Source organism: Schistosoma haematobium, chromosome 2 (genome assembly GCF_000699445.3).
Source record: "Schistosoma haematobium chromosome 2, whole genome shotgun sequence".
NCBI lineage: Eukaryota > Metazoa > Platyhelminthes > Trematoda > Strigeidida > Schistosomatidae > Schistosoma > Schistosoma haematobium.
The window spans coordinates 4,894,931-4,919,369 of NC_067197.1; the positions used below are offsets into that span (position 1 = coordinate 4,894,931).

Genomic DNA, 24,439 nt, shown 5'->3' on the forward strand with positions numbered 1-24,439 from the left:
GCCTTTCTCTTACTATGGCCAATTTAATGCTCAGTAAATCGATGGTCGTTTTAACCACAGGATAACTTAATCGACCAAATCGACCATATTTGCATCAACAAAACGTTCAGGAGGACTATAGAGGACGTGAGAACCAAGAGAGGAGCTGATATAGCATCAGATCGTCACTTGCTGGTCTCCAAGATGAAATTGAAACTCAAGAAACACTGGACAACGGGGCGGACAATATCACAAAAGTTCAATACGGCCTTTCTTCAGGATACTAACAAACTCAACAAATTCAAGATAGACCTCAGTAACAAGTTCCAGGCCTTTCATGATCTACTCAACGGAGAAGTACTACTGTGGAGAGCAACTGGAAGGGGATCAAAGAGGCAATCACTTCAACATGTCATGAGATCCTGGGTCACAAGAAGCACCACCACAAGGAATGGATCACTGTTGATACACTGGATAAGATTCAAGAAAGGAGGAACAAGAAGGCAGCAATCAATACCAGCCGAACAAGAGCAGAAAAAGCCATGGCACAAGCTGAATACACGGAAATAAACAAACAAGTGAAGAGGAGCATCAGAACCGACAAACGTAAATATGTGGAAGATTTAGCAACGACGGCGGAAAAGACTGCAAGAGAAGGAAACATGAGACAATTGTATGACACGACAAAGAAACTCTCTGGAAATCGCCGCAAACCAGAACGACCAGTGAAAAGCAAGGAAGGCAAGGTAATCACCAACATTGAAGAGCAACAAAACAGGTGGGTAGAACACTTCAAAGAACTCTTGAATCGACCAGCTCCACTGAACCCACCCAACATCGAAGCAGCACACACGGACCTCCCAATCAATGTTGGCCCACCAACAATTGAAGAAATCAGCATGGCCATCAGACAAATCAAGAGTGGCAAAGCAGCAGGACCGGACAACATCCCAGCAGAGGCACTAAAAGCAGACGTAGTGGCAACTGCAAGGATACTCCACATTCTCTTCAATAAGATTTGGGATGAGGAACAAGTACCAACAGACTGGAAAGAAGGACTTCTGATCAAAATACCGAAGAAAGGCGATCTCAGCAAGTGTGATAACTACAGGGGCATCACTCTTCTCTCAATACCGGGAAAAGTCTTCAACAGGGTATTGTTAAACAGGATGAAGGACTGCGTAGACGCCCAACTTCGTGACCAACAGGTAGGATTCCGTAAGGATAGATCGTGTACAGACCAAATCGCAACTCTACGGATCATTGTGGAACAATCAATTGAATGGAATTCATCACTCTACATCAACTTCATTGACTACGAGAAAGCATTTGACAGCGTGGACAGAACAACACTATGGAAACTTCTTCGACACTACAGCGTGCCTCAGAAGATAGTCAATATCATACAGAACTCATATGATGGATTACACTGCAAAATCGTGCATGGAGGACAGTTGACAAAGTCGTTCGAAGTGAAGACCGGTGTTAGGCAAGGTTGCTTACTCTCACCCTTTCTCTTTCTCCTGGTGATCGACTGGATCATGAAGACGTCAACGTCTGAAGGAAAGCGCGGGATACAATGGACATCTAAGATGCAGTTGGATGATCTAGACTTCGCAGATGATCTGGCCCTTCTATCCCAAACGCAACAACAGATGCAGGAGGAGACAGTGTGGCAGCAGCCTCAGCAGCAATAGGTCTCAATATACACAAAGGGAAAGGCAGGATTCTCCGATACAACACAGAATGCACCAATCCAATCACAATTGACGGAGAAGATTTGGGAGATGTAACATCCTTTACGTATTTGGGCAGCATCATTGACGAACAGGGTGGATCTGATGCAGATGTGAAGGCGCGGATCGGCAAAGCAAGAGCAGCATATTTACAACTGAGGAACATCTGGAACTCAAAGCAACTGTCAACCAACACCAAGGTCAAGATTTTCAATACAAATGTCAAGACAGTTCTACCGTATGGGGCAGAAACCTGGAGAACTACGAAAGCCATCATCCAGAAACTACAGGTGTTTATTAACAATTGTCTACGCAAAATACTTCAGATCCATTGGCCGGACACTATTAGCAACAACGTACTGTGGGAGAGAACGAGTTAGATCCCAGCGGAGGAAGAAATCAGGAAGAAGCGCTGGAAGTTGATAGGACACACATTGAAGAAAGCACCCAACTGCATTACAAGACAAGCCCTCACATGGAATCCTGAAGGTCAAAGGAAAAGAGGAAGACCAAAGAACACATTACGCCGGGAAATGGAGATAGACATGAGAAAAATGAACAAGAATTGGATGGAACTAGAAAAGAAGGCCCAGGATAGAGTGGGTTGTAGAATGCTGGTCAGCGGCCTATGCTCCATTGGGAGTTACAGGCGTAAGTAAGTAAGTAAGTAAGTAAGTAAGTAAGTAAGTAAGTAAGTAAGTAAGTAAGTAAGTAAGTAAGTAAGTAAGTAAGTAAGTAAGTAAGTAAGTAAGTAAGTAAGTAAGTAAGTAAGTAAGTAAGTAAGTAAGTAAGTAAGTAAGTAAGTAAGTAAGTAAGTAAGTAAGTAAGTAAGTAAGTAAGTAAGTAAGTAAGTAAGTAAGTAAGTAAGTAAGTGTAAGTAAGTGAAGTGAAGTAAGTAAGTAAGTAAGTAAGTAGTGTAAGTGAAGTAAGTAAGTAAGTGAGTGAAGTGAGTAAGTAAGTAAGTAAGTAAGTAAGTAGTAAGTAAGTGAGTAAGTGAGTGAGTAAGTAAGTAAGTGAGTGAGTGAGTGAGTGAGTGAGTGAGTGAGTAAGTGAGTGAGTAAGTAGTAGTGAGTGAGTGAGTGAGTAGTGAGTGAGTAAGTGAGTGAGTGAGTGAGTGAGTGAGTGAGTAAGTGAGTGAGTGAGTGAGTGAGTGAGTAGTGAGTGAGTGAGTGAGTGAGTGAGTGAGTGGTGAGTGGTGAGTGAGTGAGTGAGTGTAGTGAGTGAGTGAGTGAGTGAGTGAGTGAGTGTGAGTGAGTGAGTGGTGAGTGAGTGAGTGAGTGAGTGGTGAGTGAGTGAGTGAGTGAGTGAGTGAGTGAGTGAGTGAGTGGTGAGTGAGTGAGGTGTGGTGAGTGAGTGAGTGAGTGAGTGAGTGAGTGAGTGAGTGAGTGAGTGAGTGAGTGAGTGAGTGAGTGAGTGAGTGAGTGGGTGAGTGAGTGAGTGAGTGAGTGAGTGAGTGAGTGGTGAGTGAGTGAGTGAGTGAGTGAGGTGGTGAGTGAGTGAGTGAGTGAGTGAGTGAGTGAGTGAGTGAGTGAGTGAGTGGTGAGTGAGTGAGTGAGTGAGTGAGTGAGTGAGTGAGTGAGTGAGTGAGTGAGTAGTGAGTGAGTGAGTGAGTGAGTGAGTGAGTGAGTGAGTGGTGAGGTGAGTGAGTGAGTGAGTGAGTGAGTGAGGTGAGTGAGTGAGTGAGTGAGTGAGTGAGTGAGTGAGTGAGTGAGTGAGTGAGTGAGTGAGTGAAGTAAGTAAGTAAGTAAGTAAGTAAGTAAGTAAGTAAGTAAGTAAGTAAGTAAGTAAGTAAGTAAGTAAGTAAGTAAGTAAGTAAGTAAGTAAGTAAGTAAGTAAGTAACTTAATTTGACAAATCTATATACCCACTGTCCTTTTGTGTTTTCATAACTCAAAACTGATCTTATTTTTATTCACATACATTGGTATTATTATTACTATTGTGGTGTATGGTACTGATGTCGACAGATATAAGTAGTGTGTATCATTAATCGAAAGTGGAATGCCTGGAGACAGGAGGTTAAGGAAATCGACAAGAAGAGAACGAGAACAAAGAGTGATCAGTGTGGAAACGAAGAAACAACAAAGTTTAAGACAATTGGTGAATATTTTTCAAATGAAGTATTCACTGCATAGTTCACAGATTTTATGAAGATATTTCGTAATGTTTTATTAAAGTACATTTAGCTGTCCCCACTGGTACTCTCATTAACTATACTGTTATGATTGCTAAAATCGCTATAAATCTTCCAAATACAAAGATAACTTAGTTATTACTCGCTTCATTATACTCTTTCCTACTGATTCATATCACTTCATGCCCTGAATGATCATTGAAAGAACAAATGAGCAAATTTGCAATAGAATCTTTTTCTTTTCTTTTAACCATATCATCTACAATAATTCAGAATACTAATTTCATTTAAACTATAAATGTATTTAAGTTGACATTCCATCCAAGGCGTTTCAGCATTATCAGCTTTATTTTATTTTATTTTATTTAATAAACAATCCTAAACTTGTGTACTACAATGATGATTGCTGTATATATACCTCGTGAAAAATTTACGGCATTTCGCTTTACAACTTACAAAAGTGCCCAGTCAGAGATACCGTGGTTGTGTGCAACGAAATAGCAGCACGGATACAGAAGGCTCGACTAGCTTTTGCTAACTTCCGTCATTTATAGCGTAGTGGAGGTATCCGTCTACCAACCAAAGGACGAGTTTACTGCTCAGCAGTTCGTTTTGTCCTACTTTATGGCAGTGAAACATGGCCGGTAAGAGTAGAGGATATTTGTAGGTTACTATTATTCGGTCATAGGTGTCTTCGAAGCATTGCTGATATATCCTGTGACCACCGAGTAAGTAATGCAGTTGTTGAGAAATGAGTACTAGGTAAGGATGGCAAATCAATTGTTGAAGTAGTGAAATTTCATCAGTTGAGATGGCTGGGACATGTGATACGTATGACCAACCACCGACTGCTCCAACGTGCGATATTTTCTGGTGTGGGAGTAGGTTGGAAGATAGCTAGGGTCGGCCAGATCAAAATATGGCACAAATCCATGAAGTCACCGACAAGTGGAATGAGCCATGTTGGTAGGTTTAGACTACCCGGTTGGGATCCGAGAGACGATAGCAACCGATGGTTAGAGATCCTGAATGACATGACTCAAAATCGTTTGCAATGGCACAGGTGCATACACTCTTTGTGTTCTCCCAAATTTTAATCTCCTCATTCCTCCTTGTTTTGTTTTTTTCTCTTCCCAAATTTATTTCACTGGATTATACTCGTTGAATAACATCTTCAAATCCTAATCATTCCGATTACTGCTTATACTTTTACTACCTCTACCAATATGGGATTTGAATCGACAATTGCATCTCTGTGCTAATGTGGTATGGCAACTCGAACTGATGTACGTACGTACGAAGTTCTACATTGTAGCTGACCGACTGACTGATCGTGGTTCTTGGTAATATACATCGAAAAGAATATACATTATTCAGATGTCGATCCCTGAATTGTTAAAATCTAACTGTCAATCACTCAATATGTTATCATCAGGATCGATCAACAAATAAGACAAGGAAACTTGTTGAAATACTTTGTTCTAAGAATTCTATATTGTACCAAAACTATAGTACTGAATAAAGCCATTAATGATAATAATAATAATAATAATAATAATAATAATAATAATAATAATATGCATATAATATTTTTATTGTTTATTGTGTACAGTATGTAAGTCAAATTCGTCTGACATTTTTAGATAAGAATAGTTTATTCTGAGACCCCCTGTCTTTTATTAAGCTTACTGTAACCACAGAATTTTCTTTGTGAATAGCTTTGAATCAAAGTTATCCATGATGGAATAATTCTCTATCATCTTGTTACGTTGATATAAAGTAGATCATTTTGAACCATGGATAATATTTAATAGATTGAGAATGAAATCAATATAAGAAAATACTGGGATCTAGGCAAGATTGTATGAAATATGTTACTAGATAAATAGTTTTTGATGGAGTACTGTTCTCTGAGCTGGATGGTTTGATCGTGGAGCTTTCATCGTTCTTCTGAACGAGATCATCATCACAAACTTCAGATAGAAGTGAAGTGTTCGAATTTCAAACACGTATATCTGTTTTGAACATTATTCAACTAACTATTAGTCAACATATTTAAGCGATTCTCCATGGTTTTGAGATGGTGGAGAAAAGTTGTAGCTCAGGTGAATGATTTTGATAGAGTTTTGTTCTCTTCAGGTAGAAGTTTGGGCTGATGATGTCGTTCAGAATAACGATGAAAGCTCCACGACCAAATCATTCAACTCAGAGAACAAAACTCCATCAAAATCTCTTTGGTTTATCTTTAAATTCAATATTATTGGTAAGCAAATACCTTTTTTGCTTATTTAGATGATAATAGCAATTTATTAATTCTTTACTCATCAAAATTTGTCTTCGATTGAATTATTCCATGGAAGAAAAACTCAGTATTTATTCATGATTCATGACTGACCAGTTTCAAGTTTATTTAGTCTTTACAACTGATTGTAGTCTACTGATTAAGCTGAAACTTTAAGAATTCTAAAGCAGGTAAATAACCATCTATATAGCTTGCTAGTAACATTTCAAACTATAAAGCTAATTGATAGGTGCTTTATTCCTAGAAAATTCTCCCATGATTGAAGACACAATTTGTCAATTAACACTGCCAGACAACTGAACCAAAGAGTTAGTGAACACCTCCATTTGTGGTTAGGAAAAGGTAGTGAGACTATAATTTAGGGACGACCTATGAGTGACGCTAAAGTGACCTTGAGAGTGTCTACCTACTTAATAGGGCTAAGTGAAGGTTATAAAGCAGTTTGAGGAATAAAGATAATGATTTACAGTTGATGGTTAGGGTTAGGATTTAGATTTATGGTTTTCATCATCAAATGACATCAGCTATAATGCCAAGACGCTATTTAGACGCGCAAAAATTCGAGTCATGGTTTCCTAAATCCGATCGGTTCGTCCATAAATTATAGTCTCATCAAAAGTACTGTCACACTTGATTGATAGCAGTCATGTACTAGACAGAAATAAGTCATTTAAAGTTATTTATCGCATTCTTAATAGTTTTCCTTATGGTGTTCGATCTCGTCTCTTACACACAGCAGAAGCTATAGGATTTCGAGCCAACAATCCAAGTCATTGTGTTTATAAGTAATTTGTAACACCCTTATATCTCCCTTGGCCTTGATGAATGATTTTATTTATTGCTTTATTACTTTCCATACTTCCTCTTCGTTTATTATTATTTCTCTCTGTTGGGATATTCAGGAAAATATCCCAAAAACTATCCTGTTAAGCCTAACGCTATCCTTGGACATGAAATAGTATCATCTTATTGGGCAATATTTGTTTAACGTGTCATTTTCCTACTGGCCATTATTGTACAATGTTATTTTCTATTTTATGGTACGTTGTAGTCTGCTTGACTGGTATATAAACAAAGTATGTTTGAAATATAATGATTCATATATCCGAGGCTGTGACTTGTGTTCTGGACTTAACTGGCTGGGTTAGACAGGGAAGCGGGACCAGTCAGAACCCTAGGTCGTTCTACGTGTTTGCGCGTCTTTGGTCCGATCAATAATTCGCTACCCCTTAATCCGCAGCATTTTCACGTCATAACACTCTCTTCACCCCATCCTACCGTTTTATTTTATTTTCTCTCAATTATGCGAATCACGGTCCAGTTATCTGGACACTTCTCATTACGTAATCTTATAATCTTTCTATGAATGTTATTTCAGTGTCTAAATTGTTTCTAATCATTAATCTATTTCCCATTACGTAACATTGATTCAAGCCTTTATTATTCTTATCAAAACTAGTACACTTGTCATCGTACTATCAATTTGTACTTTTCACTTATTTATATAATCTATTCCATTGTTATCATCATTGACTCAGAAACTACCTTGATTGGTTTTGATCATTTCATATATGCGTATAAATATTAGAGTAAAGCCTGGTGAGGATCTAATCGAAAACAATATTGTTCGCTTATATATGTTGTTATAAATGTTTTGCTTAAGAAGGTTACTTACACTTGTTACTCCTTGTAGAGGAGCATAAGCCACTCACCAGCATTCTCCAGCCAACTCTATCCTGGGCAATCCTTTCCAGCTCTTTCTGTTGTTATTCATTCTTTTTATATCTGCTTCCATTTCCCGACGTAATGTGTTCTTTGACCTTCCTCCTTTCCGCTTCCCTTCACGATTCCAAGTTACGGATTGTCTCGTGATGCAGTTTGATGATTTGTGTAATGTATGTCCTATCCATTCCCAATGTCTTTTCCTGGTTTCCTCTTCAGCTGGAAGCTTGTTTGTTCCTTAAGAAGTTAGCTATTTAAAAGAATATAACTGCAATGTAAATTCTATCGTATAAGATATGTTAATCATTTCTGAAGTAAACCAATTCTGAATATTATCCATATTATTTAGTATACGACCATATGTCGTTTATTTATTTTTATCCTATTCATAGTTATTCTTATGTTGTTTTTATTACATGTACTATATTTGTTTCTTTATATTCTTTCCCTTTTGAATTAGTCTCATTATTGTTTTGAAGTGATTGCCTACGATAATGGTCAAGATAAAACTTACTCTACAATAGATACAATTTGTATACGTGTACTTGATTTAAATGACAACAAACCATATTTTATTGAAATTATAGGAGAATATTATGGTTAGTGATTGATAAATTTATTGATTATTGATTAGAATTTACTCATTAGTTCCTTGTTATTTTTTTGCTATTTTGTATTGAATATCAATTCGTTAAGTTAGTTGCTAAGGTAGTTGAGAAATAAACTTTGGCTATGATACATATAAACTGGGAGAAAATTCTGTTGAATAGTGTATCTGTGATGTGCAGACAAACTGAAGTATAATACTAGTATAGGGGTTGTGGAGATTATTATGTTTTTGATTGAGATCATAAACCGATTGATGTTAGACCATCTTTGGAAACCTGAAAGCACTGGACGGCCGTTTCGTCCTATTGCGGGACTCCTCAGAAGTATAATATTCAAAAATTACTACGCTTGATTGATGGTAATATTGATGATTTCAACTGACTATGATTCTTTGTTATATCCACGTCGCTTATTACTTATACTTGAAGAAAACAAGGAATCACTGCAATTCCCACAACGCGAAGTACAAACAACACGACTGGTAGTGAAGATTTATCAACCCCAAAGCATGAAAAAAACTACACAAGGGCTCAAAACAAGATCTTTTAAGCAAAGATGAATAGTGGATAGCAGTGAAATCCAGGACACGCATTTTGTCCTATTTGCGACTCGTCAACTGGATGTATCTGTATCTCAGAGTAGATGTTCACTCCAGGACTCGAAATTAGTACTGTTCGTTTCAAACGCCATCGCGTTATCCACTTAGCTACTGAGCCCTGATAGCCACTTACTTATGCAATAGGGTGAAGTTTAAATTCACTTGGTATTGTTTACTTGTATCTTCCCATTGATATTGTGGACTGCAATTGATTAATCTCTTATTGACATGTTTGCATACTATGCGTATTTTCTCGATATTGCCTTAAGTCATAAGATGAATAGTGTCTAACAGTGAAACCTAATTCTAATAGATATACCATTTTAGAAATGTTATTTTTCTGTATAATGTACATACAATAATTCCATATATATATCCTATTGTAGATGTAAATAAATTCCCAAAATATATAACTCTGTAAGTCTTAGACATTGGATGCTGACCACATTAGTTTTAATGGACTCGTTTGGCTAAAGGCGCCCGGTCATGCATCCGCACCAGATCACGAGTGGGAACGCCATGCTCAACATCCCTTGCAATCGCTAGCCAGCCTAGATCAGTCAATCTTCGATATATTGATAGCTTATCAAATATATCTTCAAACCTCCTCGATTCTGTCTTTTGATTTCACTTGATGGGTACGATTCATATTAGAAGGTGTTACTGATTAAAGTGTTGTCAAACTACAAATACCTATGGTATCTTCACTATAATTATTTACAATATATAGTCTACTCTTCTTTGATCTTTTTCTTTTGTTTTACTTTTCTCATGATTGTTTACCAAAGATCTAAATAAAACATCTATGAACCAATCATTAACTACAATCAATTCAATCCCTATGAATCTTAATATGACTGAACTAATAAACATATCACATATCATCTCTTCAGTCCATCTATCCATTAATGAAAAACCAGGTTATTGTATATGTATTATTAAAGCATTTGATATAGATGAAGGTAATAATGCATTAATACATTATAATATAAAACAACACTATTTAAATAGAACTATACAAACAATGAAAAATATTACTATATTAGATGCATTGAAATTGGATACAACAAATGGACGTTTATTATTAACTAAACATTTATATCAAGATGATATTGGTATTTATCAATTCATAGTGATTGTTGAAGATCATGGAATCCCTGTACAAAAATCTGAAAAAGTAAGTCAATTTAATCTTTTGTGTTTTTCTTTTTTTTTGTTTTTTTTTGGTTTTGGTTGCAAAGTTTACGTTTTTTTAAAGTGAAATTCTCTATTTCTTTTTCTTTTTTCTTTTTTCTTTTCAAAACAATATACAGGATTACCATTAGGGAATTCATTGTGTAGAGAGAGAGTGGGAGAAATGTTACTTGATAGATTGAATATGTATTTTCTTTTTTCGATTCATTTCTGTCTTAAAAAGTAGATATATTTAAAAAGAATAACTATATATGTATCGAAGTTAAATTTGGATTCGATACCTATTCATCTATCTATCTATCTATCTATCTATCTATCTATCTATCTATCTATCTATCTATCTATCTATCTATCTATCTATCTATCTATCTATCTATCTATCTATCTATCTATCTATCTATCTATCTATCTATCTATCTATCTATCTATCTATCTATCTATCTATCTATCTATCTATCTATCTATCTATCTATCTATCTATCTATCTATCTATCTATCTATCTATCTATCTATCTATCTATCTATCTATCTATCTATCTATCTATCTATCTATCTATCTATCTATCTATCTATCTATCTATCTATCTATCTATCTATCTATCTATCTATCTATCTATCTATCTATCTATCTATCTATCTATCTATCTATCTATCTATCTATCTATCTATCTATCTATCTATCTATCTATCTATCTATCTATCTATCTATCTATCTATCTATCTATCTATCTATCTATCTATCTATCTATCTATCTATCTATCTATCTATCTATCTATCTATCTATCTATCTATCTATCTATCTATCTATCTATCTATCTATCTATCTATCTATCTATCTATCTATCTATCTATCTATCTATCTATCTATCTATCTATCTATCTATCTATCTATCTATCTATCTATCTATCTATCTATCTATCTATCTATCTATCTATCTATCTATCTATCTATCTATCTATCTATCTATCTATCTCTATCTATCTATCTATCTATCTATCTATCTATCTATCTATCTATCTATCTATCTATCTATCTATCTATCTATCTATCTATCTATCTATCTATCTATCTATCTATCTATCTATCTATCTATCTATCTATCTATCTATCTATCTATCTATCTATCTATCTATCTATCTATCTATCTATCTATCTATCTATCTATCTATCTATCTATCTATCTATCTATCTATCTATCTATCTATCTATCTATCTATCTATCTATCTATCTATCTATCTATCTATCTATCTATCTATCTATCTATCTATCTATCTATCTATCTATCTATCTATCTATCTATCTATCTATCTATCTATCTATCTATCTATCTATCTATCTATCTATCTATCTATCTATCTATCTATCTATCTATCTATCTATCTATCTATCTATCTATCTATCTATCTATCTATCTATCTATCTATCTATCTATCTATCTATCTATCTATCTATCTATCTATCTATCTATCTATCTATCTATCTATCTATCTATCTATCTATCTATCTATCTATCTATCTATCTATCTATCTATCTATCTATCTATCTATCTATCTATCTATCTATCTATCTATCTATCTATCTATCTATCTATCTATCTATCTATCTATCTATCTATCTATCTATCTATCTATCTATCTATCTATCTATCTATCTATCTATCTATCTATCTATCTATCTATCTATCTATCTATCTATCTATCTATCTATCTATCTATCTATCTATCTATCTATCTATCTATCTATCTATCTATCTATCTATCTATCTATCTATCTATCTATCTATCTATCTATCTATCTATCTATCTATCTATCTATCTATCTATCTATCTATCTATCTATCTATCTATCTATCTATCTATCTATCTATCTATCTATCTATCTATCTATCTATCTATCTATCTATCTATCTATCTATCTATCTATCTATCTATCTATCTATCTATCTATCTATCTATCTATCTATCTATCTATCTATCTATCTATCTATCTATCCACACATCTATCTATCTATCCACACATCTATCTATCTATCTATCTATCTATCTATCTTTGGTTATCAATCACCTTGGTAACCGTAATTATATAAATCTCAGTGTTGTTTTAAATCAGAAGGCAATAAAAGGCGGCATCTATAGTTTGTTACTGGATAGCATATATGTGGTGTTTGAATGAACTAATGATACCTTTGTACTTGTAGAATGCTCGATTTCGAAATCCAAATATAATACATTCATTTGTGCTTGTGTCGTAATTCTTGATTCATTTGAGATAATTCTGGTATTCCTAGTTCATACGATAATTCAAATATTTCTGACATTATAACAGATCACATAGCTACAAGCGCATTGAGCGAATTTGAAGCAGATCGGCGAATATGTGTATGTAAGCAAATACAGAGACAAATATGTGGTCAAATCGAATTAACGTGCAGATAGGTAAGGCAAAAGCTAATAATAGGATTCCAGCATGTATGGGAAAGAGAATAGTTGATTGAGCAATATTTAAGCAACTAACATTTTAGCTAGAGAGATATGTAGGTGTAGGCTGTCACATCTGATCATAATAGTACAAAGAAATAGACGAGTTCGTACTCCTCGAATAACATTGTCTGTTAAGTAAGTCAATGAAAGCACTAATAATCGAAATTGATTGTAGAAAAGTTGCTGTAAATTTTTTTGTAGTATACTTTGCGTAGACTTACAGTGGCTATAAATGCATTAAACATTTGTCAGTCATATTCGTTATAAAGACAGTTACCATATTTGATAGCATTAGAATTTAGAAACTTACCAGAAGTTGAATCTAATCTTAGATCAACGAACCGATGAGATTAAAAGTTTTTGTCTTTTAACGCATCACTGTTTTCCTGAATGTGTCTTCGAGAGATATCTAATCTAACTATACACTTGGATATATTGAATAAATCGATAATAATTGGCAGTTTTTGTGTTTGATAAGTGGTGGTTGGTAGTGAATGCCTGTTTCGTTCTTTTTTTAACCTTTCGGTTAGATGTTACTCAATAGTAGTGCTGATGTTTGTACTATGTCTCCAATCTCTAATTTATCACTTCAAGAGCAGTTATCTATGCTTGACATAATTAATGCTTGGAAAGTTGTAGATATTAATAGTTTTATAAAAAAAAATGGTCTCGTTGAAAATCAATCACTTATTATGATTATATTATGAATCTCAACAGTATGGATCATTACGGAACAATCAATTGAATGAGATTTATCATTCTCATCCACTTCATTAACTACGAGGAAGCATTTGATAGCGACGACAGGATAACACTATGGAGGCTTCTTTGACTCTACGGGGCGTGTCCCAGAAGATAGTCAATATCATACAGAATTCCTATGATGGATTAAACTGCAAAATGCTACATAGAGGTCAGGTCACAGATTCGTTCGAAGTAAAGACCGGTGTCAGGCAACGTTGCTCACTCTCACCCTTTACCTTTCTCCTGGTGATCGACTGGATCATGAAGACATCAACATCTGGGAGGAAGCGTGTAATATAGTCAACAGATAGGATGCAGTTGAACGATCTAGACTTTTCAGATGATCTGACTCTTCTATCGCACACGCAACAGCAAATGCAGGAGAAGACAACCAGTGTAGCAGCAGCATCAGTAAGTCTCAATATACACAAAGGGAAAAGCAAAATACTCTAATACAACACAGCATACAACAATCGAATCACATTTGATGGAGATGATTTGGAGGATGTAAAAACCTTTACATATTTGGGCAGCATCATTGATGAACACGGTAGATCTGATACAGATGTGAATGTGCAGATCGGCAAAGCAAGAGTAGCGTATCTACAATTAAAGAAAATCTGGAATTCAAAACAACTGTCTGTCAACTGCCAACATCAAAGTCATAATTTTCAATACGAATGTCAAGACATTTCTACTGTATGGAGCGGAAACTTGCAGAACTACAAAAGCCATCATCCAGAAAATACTAGAGTTTATTAACAGTTGTCTACACAAAATACTTAATATCTGTTGACCAGACACTATCAGCAACGACCACTTCAGTGAAAGAGAACAAACCAGGTTGGAGTGGAGGAAGAAATGAGGAAGAATTGCTGGATGTGGATAGGACACACATTGAGTAAATCATTGAAGTGAATCACAAGACAAGCCCTCATTTGGAATCCTCAAGACCAAAGGAGGATAGGAATACGAAAGAACACATTACATCGAGAAATGGAGACAGACAGACATGAGAAGAATGAGCAACAATTGGATCGAACTAGAAGGGAAGGCCTAGGACATAGTGGGTTGGAGCATGCTGATCGGCAGCCTATGCTCCATTAGGAGTAACAGGTGTAATTAAGTATAAATTATGAATAACTATTACATAACAAATTATAATTCTTTGTTCTATTTTTTTTCAATAATTTTCTCGTTCAATCAATTCTTTATATTCTTCATTAAAGATCATTCAATTAATTATTGAAGATACACCAGCTCGTGGAAATTGGTTACTTCCAGAAATGATTCAACAACACAATACATCTTCTAGTAATTTTAAGTATACCCTATTAGAAGCGCATAAAATTTTCATAGTTATATTATTATCTGGTATGTCAACGTTTATAGCTGCTTTATTAATGAGTATTATTCTATGTGTGATCAAACCATGTCGCAATATCCAAATGAATAGTTCAACTAAATGGTATTATAAAAGCATATGTAATAATAATAATAATAATGTTACTAATCTTTATACGAAAGAATTTAATGAGACAATCTTCAATCATAACAATGACAAGAAAGGAATTGATCATATAGAAACAATGAACAATATTTACAAGTTTAGTTTATATAATCAACAATGTGAACACCAACCACAGCAACAACAACAATCTGATCACTTGAATGGTTATACATCCGGAGGAAATGTTGATAGTTCATTTGATAATATTTCATTGTATACTAATTATCAAAATCAAGATCCAGATCAAGATCAAGATCATGATAAGAAGTTATTTATTACTAATGATTGTTCAAGAATAGATTATATGAAAAATTATTTTATACCATATTATAATTTAATTGAAACAGATAAATATTGTAATCATATGAATACTACTAGTAATCAAACTACATGTACAATGAATGTAAATTCTAATGAACAAGAATTAAATAGGAATGATGAAATTCAACCAGTATTTATTGAAAGTATTTTAACACCTTTGAATATAATTAAAAATACAGTAAGTGAATAATTCATTATCAATAAACGAATAATAAATTGAAAAGTTTTATTGTAAACATTGAGTGTTTATTAAGAAACAATAGCCCCCAAATGCCCTGGTACGGCTGAAAGTGGGGAGAGTCCGCTCTCCCTCTCGAAATGCTCTTACATGGCCACGCGTATATATAGCCTCTGCCAGGGAAGTCCTACTCACTGCCTTCTCGTGGCGGGGGTGTTGTTTACAAAATTGAGAAGACGAAAAGCGAATGTCCGGCGCTTTAATCGGATTCCAAGCCAATAGTGCATATGGGCTCCAGTATCCTGAGGGAGAAAATGGCATATGAACCAATTGTTAATCACCGGCTTCCATGGGACTGCATCTCCTTACGATGATCCACTGCCTTGTGGATCAGACCTTTAAGTCGAAGGCTCCGGGTGTGGTCCCCTAAGAAAACCACCTACTTCGGTTTGGGCATCCAGGCAGTATCACAGCCCTCACACATATCAAATGAGATTTGTGTGGCGCATATTTATTTGGTGCCTCCTTGTACCAATGTTTATGTGTCTAAATAAATAAGAAACAATATCAATGAAATTGACGTAACTGGGAGTAAGGCACTTAGTTAGTTACACTTGTTACCCGTGATCGAGGATCATAGACTACCCACTATCACTCTCTATCCACCTCTATTCTCGATAATCCTCTCCATTTGCTTTCAGTTGTTATTCATCCTTTTCATGTCTGTTTCTATTTCCCGACGTAGTGCATTCTTTAGCGTTCCACATTTCCATTTCCCTTCATGATTCTAAGTTAGCGCTTCCCTCGAGATTCAGTTCGGTGATTTTCGTAATCTATATCCTAACCACTTCTAACGTCATTTTCTATTTTCCTCCCACAGTAGGTCGTTGTTGATGGTACCTGGTCAACAGATATTGAGTATCTTGCGTAGACAACTGTTTATAAACACTTTTACATTCTTGATGACGGTTGTAGTAGTTCTTCGTGTTTCAGCCCCACACAGCAGAACTGTCTTGATTTTCGTATTGAAGATTGTGGCTTTGTTATTGTTTGACAGTTGTTTTGAGTTTCGTATGTTCTTCAGCCGTAGGAATGCTGCCCTTACTTTGCAATTCCTTATCTTCACATCTGCATCAGATCTTCCTTGTCCATCGATGCTGCCATCCAGGTACATGAGAGATTTCCACATCTTTCAGTGCTTCTGCATCAAATGTGATTGGTTTGGTTGGTGTTCTCCCTGTTGTATTTGAGAATGTTCTTATTTTCTGTGTATGTTGAAGCCTACATATGCGGGGGCTTCTGCTGCACTGACTGTCTTCATCTGCATTTTTTCGTGTGTATGCGATTGAAGGGCTATGTCGTCTGCGACGTTCAAAGTGTCTAGTTGCATGCAAGTTGTCAGGTGTATTCTGTACTTATCAGATGTGGAGGTTTTCATTATTCCGTTTATCACCAGAAGAAGGAGGAAGGGAGAAAGCAAACAACCCTATCTGACACCGGTCTTCACTCTTAATGCGCCTGTCCGCTGTCTTCCACGCACCACTTTACTGTGTAGTCCGTCGTAATAATTCCGGAGGATGTTGAAGATCTTCACTAGCACACCATAGTGACAAAGACGTTTCCATAACATTCTCCTATCCGCACTGTCAAATGCTTTCTCATAGTCAAAAACGTTGTTGTATAGTGACGAATTCCATCCAATCGGTTGTTCAACGATGACCCATAGTATCGCTATTTGGTCTGTGGACGACTGATCCTTACGGAATCCAGCCTGTTGATCTCAAAGTTGGGTGTCTACTGCGTCTTTCATCCGGTTCAGCAACACTCTGTTGAAAACCTTTCCTGGTGCCGATATTAGTGCGATGCCTGTGTAGTTCTCAAATTTTCTCAGATCCCCTTTTTGGCACATTGATGAGGTATACTTCTTTGCATTCTATCAGTGTGATATGCTTGAATTCTATTACGAGTTCACCTTACTCGGTAAACAGAACGAAGGTCAAAGATACAGTGACACAATAGGCTATTCTAATCCGTTGTCCCTGGTACTGCTAACTAGATCAAGAAGTCTTGATAGGCGTAGAGAATGTATTCTACAATCACCCAAAAAATACGAGGTCACTAAGCACACAAATCAAGCTTATTTATACAATGATAGAAACGCGCTTGGGAGAGCCACAAAATAGCGTACTAAAAAACCCGTCAACCAATGACATTCAAGGATTTCCGAGTGGGAAATGTAAGCTGTAGGTAAACTAAGCGTCTGTTGGCGCAAAAACATAAAATTCAAATTGTCAGAATAAAACTACAAAATCAGGATCTTTTCTTAGTGAGTTCTGAGGATCTAACGTCCTCAAACAGTGGAACTTGTTACTCCCCCTAAATCTTTAATGGAACGTGGAGAATGCTTACAGTTACTTCTATGTCTGACTTTTGCGCTTCTGCCGATATATTCTCAGGTCCTGTAGTCTTCCCACTCTTGATTTATCTGATAACCACTCCGATTTTTTAGTTCATTGATGGAATGATATCCATAGGAAGGTCTGTGTGTGCTTCTTCTATTTCCGGTGGGTCCAGTGGAGCCGGTCTATTCAAGAGTTCCTCAGTATTCTACACATCTGTTCCTCTGTTCTTGAATCTCGGTGGTTAGCTTGTCTTCTTTGTTGTTGACCGGTCCCCCTGGTTTACTATATTTCCCTTCTAGTTTCTTCGTCGTGTCAAACAGTTGTTAAATTAGAAAAAATTGGTTCAGCGAAGAGTTCTCTTTTCGGCCAATTTATTTTCAAAACTTTATTATGAAATTTCAAGCCATAAATAATCAAACTACTACTAGAATCCCTGCTAAAAACGTTTTTGAATACCTTCGTTTATTCTACTTTACTGTAACCATGTCTAACAGAAGGCTATTAAGATTATTATTGGAATTATCATAAGTGAAAAATATTTGCGATTGTACAGCTTTGAAAATGAATTTGCCGAAAAGCAAACTCTTAGCTGAACCACTCTTTCTTATTTAATTCCTCAATGGGTGTATTCCGTTTACTAAAATACTTCAAACGGTTGTCTCATATTTCCTTTTATTGTAGCTTTTTTCGAAGTCGTTGCTTGGTTTTCCACGTATTTCTGCTTGTCAACTCTAATGCTCCTCTTTGCTCGCTTGTTTGCTTCAGTGTACTCAGCTTGTGCCTTGACTTTCTATGCTCGTGCTCGGCTGTTGTTAATCGCGGTCTTCTTATTCTTGCTTCTTTCAATTTTGTCCAGTGTTTCCATTGAGATCCATTCTTCTTCCTTTCTTGAGTCCTGGTCAGGATTTTGATAGAGATCCATTCCTTATGGTGATGCTTCTGGAGACCTAGAACCTCCTGAGATGTTGAAGTTGGTGCTTGTTTGATTACTTTCCAGTTGTCCTCCATAGTAGTTTCTTCTTCTTTGAATAAATCTTGTAAGGCTTGAAACCTGATGTTGAGAGCTATCTTGAATTCATTAATTTTGTCAGTGCGTCTAGGGAAGGCTATATTGAGCCTCTGTAATGCTATTTGTCCAGTTGTCCAGTGTTTCTTTAGCTTCAGTTTCATCTTGGCAACCTCCAGGTGGTAATCTGATGCTATATTAGCTCTTCTCCGGTTTTCACGTCTTTCATTGACCTTGTGAACTTTTCACTGATACGAATATGATCTATCTGGTTCTGTGTAGTGTGATCCGGTTAGAGCCATATTACTTTGTGTATGCATTTGTGGGGGAATATTGTGCCGCCCATAACAATTTTGTTTAAGGCATATAAATTTGCAAATCTGTTACCATTCTTGTTCCTTTCTCCGAGTCAGTCCGTGTCGTTTCATAATATCCTGATACCCGGTGTTATCCATTCCGTTTTTGGAGTTTAGGTCTCGCATCAGGTTGGTCAGATCCTTTCCTGATCATTTCACTACGGTTGATTGCAACCTCTCGTAAAACTGATCTTTATCGTCGTCAGCATCAAAGCAACTCCCTGAGGATGTAGAGCATTTTCTTTTACTTTCATTTTTATCTCACTATTATCAAACATTCTGACTATCATGACTTCTCTTAGGCAAGAAATCTCTTTAATTTGGAACCAAATTACAAAATATTTAATATGTCATAAATAAAATCATTCCATCCTAAGCTGCATAGTTTGTTTATAAGGAATAGTTTAATGGGTTATCATAATTGGTTTAATCTTAACTTTAATATCAGTCGATCCATTACAGATCCTATTCTTTGTTTAATTGATTCTGTGTTCTTATCATTATATATTGATCTATACAGCGTTATTTGTGTTGTAGTTAGTAGTAAATTTCGGTATCCCTTTTTTCATGTATCAAACAATTTATCTACATTAAGTATTACGAAAGATAGGGCTAAGGTGGATCAATTTCACGTGATTGAAAATTAATGTATTTGCTATGAAATGTGAATATCCTGGATTTGATCCATAGAGTAGTTATGCATTAGCACCGTTGAAAAGTTGCAAACTACAACTAAACAGTTATTCAATACTCTATAGTTTTGTGCTATAACGTAATGATACCGCCGAATAGACAACAGTAATTTATCGACCGGACCAATGACGCATAAACACGTACGAGCAGTCTAGATTCTCTATCGGTCCCGCTTCCCGTCTAGCCTTGCCTGTTCGAGTCCAGAACACCAATCGCAGCCTCTGCGATATGAATCATTTATTTCAATCATACTGCGTTTATATTATCAACCAAACAGACCACATCTTACTATAAAGTAGGAAACAACATTTGTAAAAGACTTAGCCCAAAGTGGCTGTGAATGGGGGAGATAGTAATTAATATACAGGGCATAATTCAAGAATGGTAAATCTTATCTTAATAGTTCATAGGTCAAAATAAGGCTCATAATAAGAGGGACATGAATATGGCCAGTTTAGTTATTTAAAAACTACACGGTAAAAATATACTCATAGTATTGGTCCATAAATGGATCCCAACATTTACCATTCATTATACTCATCGGGATACAATATTTTATTAGTCTTCTAGTTTATATCATTGTGTAACACAATGATATCTTCACATAAAGAAATACATTTGAATATTACCTTTTCTTCTTTTGATTGTTAGTTTCAACTACCTGAATGGAATTCACTCATTTTAGAATTACCACAAAATGACTGTCAACAAATATTATTAAATACATCCTTTGATGATAAACAATTGAAATGTTCTTTACATTTGCCACAACAGTTAAATAGTAATACTCAACTATACGATTCATCTATAATGTCGATTCCATCAGTTTCATTAGCATCTTCGAATAATTCTACGGTGAAACCTGATCTTATTTTACTTCAGTGTACAAATACGCTACCTAATTCTTCAACTTATTATATACAACATGATAGATCTGTTTCATTAAATCCCACTTCTATGTCTAATACAGCGGTACTATTGGATCTTAGTACAACCAGTTTAAGGAATCCTAACTCAGTGAATAAAAGAAACATAGATTGTAGTGTACAAAATATTATTACTCCAATTGCTAGTGAAGAACAACGTTCAGATAGTGGTCGAGGGGCAAGTGATGAAGAAAATTCCAATCGAATTCATTTAAATAATAAAAAAACAATTTCACCATCATTGATCCATTCAACTGAACATGATAAAACTGCCCAAGTATCTGTACATTCAACAAAATGTTTAGAGAATTTTCTAGTCCAATGAAATCATAAGCTGCTTTGTTCTACCCATTATTGGGCATTTTACCGACTATCTAACATACAAAACTAGCTTCAAGAAGAATATATTTATTTAAATCATCTTTAAAAATGACATAAATCTTTGAAATCATTTTATTGAGAGAATAACCTTATAATTAATCATATCGAATGTTTCACTCTGTGTTTCCAAAGATAACTGTTAAAATAAATGTTCAAAAGTCACAGTTTACTTTCTCATTGTTATGTAGTCGCTGTGCTTCATTAACCAATCACCCTCGTTACCGTTATCATATAATCCTCAAACGGTGCTTGAAATCACAAGGCAAAGATAAGCAGCGACTACAGTTTTATTAGCACATAACTCAGACCACTAAGCAGAGATGCAGAATGAGTGAGTCAGCGAACCGACAGTGAAGAGTGTGTAGGTTTAGATGTACATGTATATATACATATAGGGAAATGAATGTATCATCGAATCAATTAAGCAGCTAATAATAAAGCTAGCAGAATGAATGTATGCGTAGGCGGTAGACAATGTTCAAACATATACATATTTCATACAAGCACAATAATAAAGGTACAATAAGTTGTTATAGTACAGATGACTTTGTCCGCTAAACAAGTTAACAAAAGGGCTTAACCAAGTTAAATGAGAACAAACTCAATTGTACGTGAGTTGTTATAGTTACTTAGTAACTTTAAGATATGTTAATACATGTGAGTAGTAAGAGAACTGTGGTGTGTGTGTTCCTTAAACAGACTGATATAAGTAGTATGTATCAAGAATTGAAAGTAGAATTCTTACTGGCAGTGTAGTGAAGATGAACAAAGGTTAGGGCAACCTATTACTGGGCAAAGTATAAAAACCATACTCTAATACTTCATTTTTGCAAAATGTTCATCAATTGTTTTAGACTTCATTATTCCTGCATTTCGATATCAATTGCTTTCTGTTCCCGTTCTCTCCTCATCGATCTTCTCAACCTTCTGCTGCCAGGCATTCTATTTCTGACTAGTGCTATATACTACTTATGTCAACAGAAGTAGCACACATCACAGCAGTAGAAGAAATGAGGCGAACAGAAAGCAATCGGAACAGTTGAATTATCATATTTCGTAATGGATTTCAATATTTATAAAGAATTTGTATGAATTTGATTTACGGTTAAAAATAAATACATCCTCTGAAATGAACAAGTTTCCACAATCTAATTTATAGAATTATTCTTTGTCTCGCTAGAGTCAATTCATTTTAAATCTAGAAAACGTTTTGTCCCCAAATGCCCTGGTACGGCCGAGAGTAAGAAGAGTCAGCTCTATCTTGGCCACCCTTATACAGGTACTTAATTACGCCTGTTACTCCTAATGGAGCATAGGCCGCCGACCACCATTCTCCAACACACTCTGTCCTGGGCCTTCTTTTCTAGTTCCATCCAATTCTTGTTCATTTTTCTCATGTCTATCTCCATTTCTCGGCGTAATATGTTCTTTGGTCTTCCTCTTCTCCTTTGGCCTTGAGGATTCCATGTGAGGGCTTGTCTTGTGACGCAGTTAGGTGCTTTCCTCAATGTGTGTCCTATCCACTTCCAGCACTTCTTCCTGATTTCTTCCTCCGCTGGGATCTGGTTTGTTCTCTCCCACAGTGGGTTGTTGCTAATAGTGTCCGGCCAACCTTATACAGGTACTGTAAGAGAAATCTTATTGAATGACTTATCGCACTTATGGTGTTGTTTACGGAATCAAGAGGACGAAAAGCGAATGTTCGGCGCGATTACCGGGTTGGTTGATGCGGAGAGTCCATCTAAAAGAGTTGGAAAACCCTGATTCTAAACCATCGATACAATGAGATCCAGTGTCCTGTAGGAACAAATGGCGTACGAATCAATTATTGATCACCGGCTGCCATTGGACTGCATCTCCTGACGTTGTTCCACTGCCTTGAAGATCAGACCTTTAGGTCGAAGGCTCTGGATGTGGCCCCCTATGAAAACCACCTACTTCGATTTGAGCAACCAGGTAGTATCCAAGCCCTTACAAAAGCCGAATGATTTATGTGGCGCCTTCTTGTACCAATGTTTATGTGTTTAAATAAATAAATAAATAGAAAAATCTGTCCAATAATCCTGTCTCTAATTCATTAATCATATTCATTTATGATGGAGTTATTTTCTCTGAGCTGAATGGTTTGGTCGTGGAGCTTTCATCGTTATTCTGAACGACATCACCAGCAAAAACTTCAGGTACAAGTGAAGTATTCAAATTCCTTCACATATGGCTCTCAGCTTGTCCTCTAGATCTTGATGTTAATCGAAATCGATCCAATTTATCAACCAATCAGAAAAATTATGAACAAATATTTGACCGAATTTCCAATCAACAGGAGATACAACTAAAATAAAGAAGCAAACAATGCCAGATTAATCTTTAACAATAACTAATCAACATCGAGGTGTACAGGATAAACTATGAGCCATGTGTGAAGAAATTCAAATACTTCACTTCTATCTGAAGTTTTTGCTGATGATGATATCATTCAGAATAACAATGAAAGCTTCACAATCAAACCATCCAGTTCACAAAACAAAACTTCATCCATATTATCCACCTGAACTACAAATCTTCTCCACCATCTCAATACCAGTTTATTCAAAATGCTACAATCACAATAATGAAAGTTTATAGTTATAAACAACAATGGGAAGATATAAGTAAACAATATCAAGTGAATTTAACTCTTCATCATAAGATAACATCTCTTTTGGAAAGAAGGAAAAAAAACCCGTTGAAATAAACAATCATTAAAAGAAGTATTCTCTTCTTAATCGTATCAGTTTATTGTTGAATATATATTCAATTGACATTATACTTACTTAGAATAATATAAAGATGATATGATAAATGAAATTAATGTCCAATTGGAAATCTATTGAAGTAACTTAAGATTAAGAACATTTCAATCTCTATCTATTTTCATATAATCTGTCAACAAGTATACCGATAAATCTGTCATTGTTTAATACACTTGAGATATGAAATGTCATAGAAGTATATATCATAGTGTTATATTTCTCGCTTATGGTTATAACCCAACTATTCCTATTGCTTAGTATTCTCGGACACCGATTCACTCGACAAGTCCCCAAATCAGAACACGGTTAAACAGGAAAAAGATTATATTCCAAATAACGAGGTTAGATGGAAGTAAGAAGAAAGTAAGTAGCAAGA

General features: G+C 35.5%; 1 protein-coding gene across 1 annotated transcript in view; it reads left to right on the top strand.

Moving 5' to 3' along the window:
• Nucleotides 1-21,685, top strand: part of MS3_00006065 (uncharacterized protein) — a 55,897-nt gene extending 34,212 nt beyond the window's left edge. The window contains exons 7-10 of the mRNA XM_051214166.1: nucleotides 8,333-8,471; nucleotides 9,868-10,256; nucleotides 14,731-15,510; nucleotides 20,619-21,685. Of these exons, the coding sequence (XP_051067315.1) occupies nucleotides 8,333-8,471; nucleotides 9,868-10,256; nucleotides 14,731-15,510; nucleotides 20,619-21,218 (1,908 nt within the window). The 3' untranslated portion in view covers nucleotides 21,219-21,685. The remainder of the gene's footprint in view (nucleotides 1-8,332; nucleotides 8,472-9,867; nucleotides 10,257-14,730; nucleotides 15,511-20,618) is intronic.
• Nucleotides 21,686-24,439: the final 2,754 nt, after the last annotated feature.